This window comes from Notamacropus eugenii, chromosome 5 (genome assembly GCF_028372415.1).
Source record: "Notamacropus eugenii isolate mMacEug1 chromosome 5, mMacEug1.pri_v2, whole genome shotgun sequence".
Taxonomy (NCBI): Eukaryota; Metazoa; Chordata; class Mammalia; order Diprotodontia; family Macropodidae; genus Notamacropus; species Notamacropus eugenii.
Window position 1 is genome coordinate 312,223,030 of NC_092876.1, and position 9,907 is coordinate 312,232,936.

The 9,907-nt window shown below is 36.7% G+C and overlaps 1 protein-coding gene across 1 annotated transcript; it reads left to right on the forward strand.

Annotated features, from left to right (window-relative positions):
* The first annotated feature begins 774 nt into the window (after positions 1 to 774).
* TSN (translin) lies at positions 775 to 7,840 on the forward strand. Its single transcript, XM_072613411.1, has 6 exons — positions 775 to 1,002; positions 1,805 to 1,898; positions 2,929 to 3,025; positions 3,591 to 3,706; positions 4,486 to 4,565; positions 5,833 to 7,840. Exons 1-6 carry the CDS (start codon positions 937 to 939, stop codon positions 6,064 to 6,066), a joined length of 687 nt encoding a protein of 228 aa, XP_072469512.1. The 5' UTR covers positions 775 to 936; the 3' UTR covers positions 6,067 to 7,840.
* Positions 7,841 to 9,907: the final 2,067 nt, after the last annotated feature.

Below are 9,907 nucleotides of genomic sequence, written 5' to 3' on the forward strand. Positions count from 1 at the left end.
CGATTTTAGGATTGGGGTCCAAGCACATCCCCCAAGCACCCCCACCACCTGCTCCCTTGTATGTGTTTACCCCACTAGAGTGTAAGCTCTTGGGGCAGGCACCGTCTTTCTTCCTGCTTTATCTGTATTTCTAGTGCTTAGTACAGTGCCTGGCACACCCTAAACACTTATATATTCTTGTTAATTTGGATGTCGTTTTTTCCTTTAATCCTCCTCTTAACTAATGTTTTCATGACCATATTGTTAAAATGAGGAAATCAGAACTATAAAAAGAAACTAAGAATGTAGAATTCCATCAAAACACACTGCTACTTTGGATTCAGACAGAAGTTTCCCACTTCTTATGCTCCTAACATTCACTACCAGGAGAAACGACCATTCGGACTGCAGCCTAAAATAAGAGCTAGTACTGCGTCTTATTTTCTGAACCTGTTGTAATAATTACTAATTGGCCCGGAGTGCCCCATTTTTCACATCTTTCAATGTACTGGTTCCTCCTCCTCCCCCTTCCCTAACACAGGACCATGTGCTGGGGGTGGGGCGGTGCGTCCACACTCCAAGATGTCCGACGTCGCGCCTGCTCCAAATTCTTGGACAAGTCCGTCTCTGTTGAGGGTGAGCATCCCCACCGCCTCATTCAGGAAGAGGTCAAGAACGTGCTTAGACGCCTAGCGGCCGGCAAGGATCGCTTTCAGAGCCCGTGGAAGGAATGGAGGATCAGCCATTAATATCAGGCAGTGCGAAGGGCAGCTCCTCGCCGGCCCTGCGCGCCGAGGGGTCAGCGAGGACCCCTGCGACGGCTGCGACGACGGGACTCGTGGGTGTGAAAAGCGGGAGTCGGGGTGGCAGGTCTTTTGTAGTTGCCTTAGAAACTGGGCTTCTTTCTCTCCGCCCTTCGGCCCTCCCGAATCAGCGTTCCCTTCTGCCTCCAGCAGCATGTCTGTGAGCGAAATCTTCATCGAACTGCAGGGATTTCTGGCTGCTGAGCAGGACATCCGAGAGGCGAGGCTTCCCGCGGTCCACCACCCCGGCCTCCTCCCCCTCCTTCCCCGCCCGGCCTCCCCCCCATCCCCCGCCTTTCCTGTCACCCCCTGTCGTTAGACCCTCGTCCCCGGGCCTCGCCTGCGCCAGCTGCCCCCAGCGCTCCCTTAGTAACCTGGTCCTCAGGCTCCCGCGGCCCGGGCGTCTTCCCCGCCCCCCCCCCCCCCCCCCCCCCCCCCCCCCGCTCTCAAGTCCGGTTTGATCCCCAGTCATTTAAGTCGTCCAAAGCCCCTGGAGACTTAAATCTTTGCATCAGTGTCCTTGGAATTCGTTACAAAGACCCCAGTATCAGCGTCAAGGATTTACACGATATAGAAAGATGCGGTCCCCACCTCTGATCCGAGTCGCATCAGTAGATCCCGGTTTTCCTTCTCTACTGCTCTTCCCGCCACCCGATTTAATTTTATTTTCTTAATTTTGCTTGTTGACGGTAGTGGGATTGTTGCAGTTTTGGTTATTTTTTGTGGTTTTGATGGTGTTATGAATGAAAAAAATGCAGAAAAGTGGAATTTTTAAAAAAATTGTGAACTTTAGAGCTCTGAATGTCATTTTATTTGGTATATGTGAACAAGTGATAATAACTTCAGTTGCGGTTGTTCTCAGTTGAATATTAATCAGGTGGGTGGTATTTTTAGTGTAATTTTGAGTGGGAAGGGTGAAAAGCTAAAGCTTTATGAGTTCAAGGTTGTGGTGTTAGAGATTATATTGAATTTATCTTGCAATTTACTATTTTGTAATTTAATCTTTCATTCTCCTCCCCCAGGAAATCCGAAAAGTTGTCCAGAGTTTAGAGCAGACAGCCCGAGAAATTTTAACTCTGCTTCAAGGGGTTCATCAAGGTTCTGGATTTCAGGACAGTGAGTTCACATTTGTTTTGATATTAGGTCGTTATTTCTACAGTATGTGCATCTCCAGCCAATGATTGAAGTTCACACATTGTATACGTGGATGACCTTGTATTTTTCATTTTAAATGTCCACTTTGTTTTTAATACTGTTGTTTATGAACTGGAGGAGTGAGTTGCTATTTATTTTTTAGGTTCACTGAATCCTAAGATTGGTTTGTATCCTTAAATTACTGTCAATGTCTGCATTATATAATTTGTTATTTAAAGTAACGTGGTGAGATTCCACTAAAAGTATGACTGTGGCATTTGAATTTGAGGGTTACAATCTGGTTCTTGTATTTTTATAGTATCTCTAGTTGAGTGTCTTGTAGTTTGCCATTATAAATTAGAAGTAGTAAGTAATGCTTTTAATTCAAGGGTTTTCAGTCAGCTCCATGAATTAGATGCAGGTTTGTGTCAAAGTCAAACTGAAGATCCTGATGTATACGTAGCGTGAGCTCACATGATTAAAGTATGGTTTCATTAGATTCTGCTGTAATAGTTTTTCTTGCATTTGTCAATGACCTTGGTAACCACTGACTTATTGAAGGAAAGGGGTTGGCTAACCAGACCCAATATCATGTGGAAGAAAAGATGTCAGTATTCACATGGAACCAAAGGCAGTCTTGGTTACTAAGAGCTTCATTATGAAAAATAATATTAAAGGACAGTTTGCATCTTTCTGAGGAAAACTTGTCTTTTCATCAAATCTTTTTTTTTAAGCCTCATTTCCCATCATTTTTTAAAAAAATTTGGACTTACACTAGTTTGTTTTCCATGTATGTTTCTAAATTGGTTAGTCATTGCCACTTTGAAAGTCAAGGTTATCATTTGCAAACTCAGTTGAAGAAGCAGAAAAATATGTTACAATGGTTCTGAAGCAAAAAATATGTTGCTTTGTTTCCAGGTACTTTACATATGGAGACAATATTAGGCTAGAACCTTATGTGATATTCAGTCTTGCCTTCATTTCTTAATTTTGATCATCTTTTTATGATCAGTTCCAAAGAAATGTCTGAAAGCTCGAGAACATTTTGACACAGTAAAAACACAGCTAACATCTCTGAAGACCAAGTTCCCTGCTGAACAGTACTACAGGTTTGTGAGAAAATTAATGTGTCTCTTAGAAAGTCAAAGTAGAAGAGAATGTCTCATTGGCATTTTTAAGCTATATCAGAAATTCTGCAGATGCTGTGCTGAGAAGTCAGGTGAGAGTTAGTTGGGACCATGGAGCCTACTCTATTTGAAGATGAAAGTTTTTGAGAAATGAAATATTAAAGCCCTTATTTTGAAGACTTATTTTGTGCCAGAGCCTGGTGACATTTATCCAGAATTTTAGAATTAAGCTGTTTCAGTTTCCATTAACTTCTAAGGAAGACAAATATCACAGAATTTTAGAACAGTGAGGGACCTTTGGATAATCCAATCGAGACTCATTTTTCAGGTAAGGAAAGTTGAAAACCAGAGAAATTAGTTTACTTGTCAGAATTTGTAAGGCAGAGATATGATAGCTAGAGCGCAGTTCCTCAAACTCCCAGACATATATTAATTTAGCAATCATTTCTAATTTGGGTGCAGTAATGTTGAACAAGTAGATAGGTGGGAACTGAATTTTTCTAATCACCCAATTTAAATTTTAACTTAGGTGCTTATTTTGTTGCAGATTTCATGAGCATTGGCGGTTTGTGTTGCAACGCTTGGTCTTCCTGGCGGCATTTGTTGTGTATTTGGAAACAGAAACACTTGTGACCCGAGAAGCAGTTACAGAAATACTTGGCAGTAAGTTTGTTCTTAAATTAATTAATGATCCATGTAATTTGGGATGATAGTATCTTTTTTTAAAAAAAAATATATTCAAGGAAGGGCACCTTAGTAGTATTTAGTTTTGAGGAAGAAAAAAAAGTTGGGCATGACCAAACAGCTTGAAAAAAACCAGTAGTAAATAAAGTTGTAAAAAGTTTTGGGAAACGAAAGTAATTTGTCATGTCTATAGTTGACTTGAAGATCATTTTAAAAAATTAATATTTTTCAATTAACAAAAACCTATTATATCTCCCCACCTTCCTCTTTTGGTAAAAAAAGAAAAAAAAACTCTTATAATGAATTTTCATTGTCAAACAAAACAAATTCCTTCATTGGTTATGTCCAAAATGTTGTGTCTTATTCTGCACCCTGAGTCCATCATATCTTGGTCCATCATATCTTGGTCCATCACATGCTTCATCATGAATTTTCTAGCATTATGGTGGGTCATTGTGTTGATCAGAACTCTTAAGTGTTTCGAAGTTGTTTGTCTTTACAATATTGTTTCAGTTTAAAGTGTTCTGGTTCTGTTCACTTCACTCTGCATCAGTTCATACAAGTCTTCCCAGGTTTCTTTTAAACTATCTCTTTCATAATTTCTTATGCCACAATAATACTCCATTACATTCATGCATGATGATTTGCTCATGTATTCTCCAGTTAATGATTACCTAAGAGAGACAATTTGAATCTACTTTTATATTGTAACCAAATTACATTCAAAGCACAACTTTACTTTACTGTGACATTTTTAGTTGAACCAGATAGAGAAAGAGGATTTCATTTGGATATTGAAGACTATCTCTCTGGAGTGCTAATTCTTGCTAGTGAACTGGTAAGACACCATTAATTTGTCTTTTAAAAAAATTTCTTGTTCAACCATCAAAGTCAGTGAATAGTTAATGTTTGTCAGCATATTTGTTAAGCCTCCTGTCATCCAATAGATGATATGGAACACGTACATTTCCACAGCCATCAGTGAATAATTACTGAATGCTGATTATGTGCCAAGGACTATCCCATTTGTTTTCAGAGATACATGCAACCTATGCATGCCCTCAAATAGTATATATTCTATTGGATGAACGTGAAAAGTTAACTAACCACAGGCTAAGTGCCAAATGAGTGTATAGTGCAGAAGATACTCTAAGATGTGGTTTCCTTTCTTAAACTACAGCCTGATCACATGTTAAAGAGTAAATTCATGAAATATTATTGCAAGGTAGGATATCATCAAATGCGCCTTGTATGATAAAGTCTATAAAAGTAATAGGAGTTCAAAAAAGAGATTGGAGTTAAACTGGAGTTGTTGGGAAGGTTTCTTATAGAAGGAGGATTTTTAGTAAGATATAGTAATATGTGTTTGAAGAGGATTTGTTTTAAGACAGTATTATATTTTTGATGTTGAATTCCTAAAATCATCTTTCTATTGCTTTTGTGTGACTGGCATAGTAGTAATAACAATTCCTGTTTACATAGTGTTTTAATGTTCTTTTTGTTAGGTATTGAAACTATATTTATCCCCATTGTACTGGTGGGGAAACTGAAGCTTAAAGAAGTTATGACTAGCTCAGGGTCACATAGCTGGTAAATATTAAAAGTTGGACTTGTTAGTTTTCTATCATTTTGCCATACTAATATGTGTTTCATTATGAAATACTTAGAAGACTTTGTTAATGCTATGCATCTTTAACTACATTTGTGGAAATAGTTGAACCTCTTAAGTCTTTATTAATTTTCATTTGTCTTGTGTAATAGGGTAAATGAATTTTAATTAGTAATCCTGGTACACATATAATTTAGTGTACTTTATTACAAGACATTTTAGGTCTAATTGGAGAAGTCTTAGAAGGTGTTTAATTATAATAAACTTTAGCAAGTCTTAAGTAGGCTGAAATTATTTTATTTTCAAATGCTTTACTTGAATTGAAAATCTGTACTAACTATATTTACTTAGTATATAGAGGGAACTTGGAAAATTGATTAGAAATACCTAGGCACACCCCTCTCCTCCATTTTTTGTAGTTGTCTCTCAAATCAAGTAGTGCTAAAAGGTAGCATTATGATAATGTATTGCAATTTTTTTTCCCTTCTTCATATAGTCTCGTCTGTCAGTTAACAGTGTCACTGCTGGGGACTATGCCCGTCCTCTTCATATCTCCACTTTCATCAATGAGCTAGATTCCGGCTTCCGACTTCTCAACTTAAAAAATGATTCATTGAGAAAACGCTATGATGGCTTGAAGTATGATGTGAAAAAAGTAGAAGAAGTAGTCTACGACTTGTCAATCCGAGGTTTCAATAAGGAAGCAGCAGCTGCTTGTACAGAGAAATAGATTTCCTTGTTGTTGGCCTTGTTCACCTCTGATTGTTACCAGTGAGGGGTGGGAGTTTTAATATCCCTCTCCTGTGGTAGTTTAGAGGATGCAAATGCTAAAAACTTCTCTTTATTTTCTTACCAGTTGCATGGTGCAGGTATAAGAAATGAGACACTTTTTTTAAGAAAAAAAAGCCTTCAGGACAGAATTCCCTTTTGTTGTTTGCAGTGAACTTATTCTATAATTCAGTGTATTTCAGTTCTGCCAACAGTAGTAACTGCCATCTTCTTGGTAAAAATAGTTCTCATGTTAATCCTGACTTCCTTGCCATATTGTGTTGAGTGTTTGGTGTCTTGCTTGTATATTTTTCCTTCTGTGATAATTCCTATTCTTTACATATCCCAAAAGGCAGATCAATCATGCCTGGATCTGACATGACTTATAAATAAGCAATTAAAAAGAATTTTTGTAAAATGGAAAAAATACATAAAACATGCTTTCTGGTTCAATAATATCTTTGTTAATTCTAGTCCTGTTAATGAATTGAGTGTCAAAAGTTTTATATGGGAGGCATTTCTTAAGTATTCCTAATAATATTTGTAAAAATAAGAGTTGATTTGCATAATCAAGCTAAAAATCATTTTGGGAGGTGGAGTGTGTCTATTTGGACTTAAGTTTTTGGTGATTTTTTTTTGACCCTCTTTAAAGGATGCTGTTACCAGGCTCAGACAAAAGTTTAATGTTTAAAAACCTTTACTTTTTGATGTTGCCAGATTGATTTACTTCCATAAGTATTACTATAAAAACAGTCTACACTTAGGTTAAACCATATTTCCATAAGTCAGCTAAATAGTTTGGACTGTAGCACGCAACCATCAATATATTTTTTTTTCAAAAATATCCTGCATACTACATATTTATATTGCATAAATGAGAATTCAACAGTTTGTACCTTGTGTAAAAGAAAGGTATTACCTTTAAATATGAGGTATGACAAATCTCAAATTGAATGCCAGTGGTTTCCTAAGCACCAGTATCAACCTTTAATTTATGAATTTTGGTACATTACTTAATTTCAGCTTTCTCTTTTTCGTCTGTCAGAAAGAATTAAAAATACTCGCCATCTATTATTCATAGACGTAATGGATGTTATTAAGACTGTAGCTATACTGCTTAGAGCTAATTGAAGGAAAGTTGCCACTCTTTATACTTGTAATACAAAGTAGTTACTTTGACTAGTCATTCTTTTTGTATCATAGAATATACATGATCATAATTTAAGGATTTTGGCCTCTGTTAAGGAAAATAGAAACATTGACACAAGTTATTACAGAGATTAATTTATAAACTGTTAACAGCACATGTAAATTAATTTACAGACTATTGACAGCTGTGAATTTTAAGAGATAATCGATGAGAAACATTTTTTGAGAACTCCTTTTATAGAGTAGATTGTGGAAAGGTCTCTTTTTAAGATCTTAGCCACTGAAAGGTGCTCAGGCAGGTGAAGCAAAGCATTTAAAAATAATGTCACTGAACTGAAAAGAAAAGGCTTTCCACTTAGATGATCTAAAGAAGACAGGGACTTGATGTCAGGTATTTTTTTTGTTTTAAGTGTTGATTCTGCTTGAAAATGTCAAAAGTTCTGTGGGAAAGACATGGGTTATGATTCCAAGTGGAAAATACATTCAAATGGGAGAAGAGGGATGGGTTGATTTTTAAATGTGCGTTTTGTTTATTTGTTTTAGCTGTATTATTGCTGTCATATAAGAAATAAAATTTGTTTTTATTATTTGTAGTGGTAATCAGTAATATGAGAATACCTTATATAGATAGAAACTTGCTTTCTATATTTTGGGGCTATAGAAGGATAAGGTTTGAATTGTGTATATATCAGATATCCTATGCAAGATACAGTATTGGTTAATAGGACCATGCTGAAAGTAACATTCTCAAAGGGTCTTTAATGTAAAGGACAGATGATTCCTATATGTTATACTTTGGTCTGGGAATCAAAACTTTCATTATGAGATAAAGAGAAACTACAGTTATGATTTTAGCATGACAAAGATCTGTTCAACCTTTCAGAATTCAAGACAGTGAGGTGGGAAGAGGAAAGAGGAATTGCAGCTGGTAAGATTTTGAAGGGACCAAAACTCTGTTGTCTTGGTGTTCAAAAAAAATGAGGTATGAAAGGACCATTTTTTGTTTTATAGTGAACAGCTTCTATATATACTTCAGCTTCCATGGAAATGCAGTAAATGGTGGAGTAAAAACACTTTAGGTACAGACCTACCAGAAACAATTTTTCTGAATTTGTCATTCTGATGAAAGCATTGCTATCCTTGGAAAGATGTCTAAACTGGCCAAAGTTCCCTCATGCACTTGAACATGTCTCTAACACAAGATATTTTGAAGTAGCATTTGTAAGAATATTGAACAAAGAAATCTTTGACTTTGATTACACAGTCATTCTGTTTTATCTAATAGAACCTTAATAGTCAGTAACTATTTCAGAAATGCTCAGGGAGTCATTCTCAAAACCATCCAACCCATCTTGGACTACTCCCATCAAAGCTTCTCCAAGCTAATCACAGGTGTGACCTGAAGAAACCAAAAGATAAAACTCTTGATAATACCCTAATTCCTTCAGGAAATAGGAAAGTGGGGTACTGTTTTCAGGTGGGTCGTTCTGATTCCTTAAGGTAATGGGAAAGGCAGTGAATATGAAGTATTTCTTATCCAAGTATAGTTACCAGTGAGAATCTATTTTCCAGGGCCTTAACTTTTTACACACTTTTCTAAAAGAAAAGGGTTAGATCAGAAGTCTCTGATTTGTTTTGAAAAATATTTTGAAAACTAAGTATAACTAGTTTTGTTATCTTAAGTATATTATGCATTTGAAAGCTTTCTGAAACGGGTCTGTGGGCTTTACCAAACTGCCAGAATAGTCAATGACAAAAAGACTTGTTGTGGGTCTAAGATGAGGGAGAGAGGAGAATTTAGAAGAGGATGTTTCCTGAGGTGACTGATTAGATGCTGATAAAAGTTTTCTTCCTTCGGGTGAGTCTGGAGAATATTTTAAACTGTAGAAATATTTATTTCTTATTATTTTCTGTTGAACTGAAAAGGATGTTTAATGGAGCCTGGAGGAAACCAAGGCTTTCTTACTCCTCGCTCACTGGGATGTTACTAGAGGATCTGTTCCAGTTCGTTGCCTTTATTTCCATTTCTTTTCTGGACACAGTGTGGAATGGAAGAAACAGATATAAGAAATTTCAAAGAATCTACAGGGCTTGGAGAGTCCAGCGGACTTGAAGATTAAGATATAAGATGTTTAAGAGGAGTCCAAGGTGACTGGTGTGGGAATTACAAGAGTGGTACCATCATCAGCATAGGGAAGGCAGGAAGATGTTCCAGTTTTGGTGGTGTGGGCAGTGATTTTGATTTGGGACATCTTTGGTTTGGGAATGTTCTAGGAAATAAAGGATGGGAGTTTATGAAACAAGTTAAAGATGGAGAAATAAAGTGAAACGATAAAAATAATACCTCTAATTACTACTGTATGGATTTCTGTTGTAATCTAAAATGTTATTTCATACAGTATTGATTTTTTTTTTTTTAATAATTGAGTCTGCATCTACCTAAAGCCACCATTCTAGGTCCTTGAGTTGAACTCAGGAATTTAGCTTTTCCTTTGAGTTAGCTTAAAGTTAGTTTTAAAGAAAAGTTGTTATCTCTCATACCAGTACCCTTGGAATTCTAACTGGATATCTATTTGTTAAACCCAACAAGTCAACCTCTTATCATCCCCAAAAGATAAGTTGTCCATCCCTGCCTGTCACTGTGTAGTTAGGGG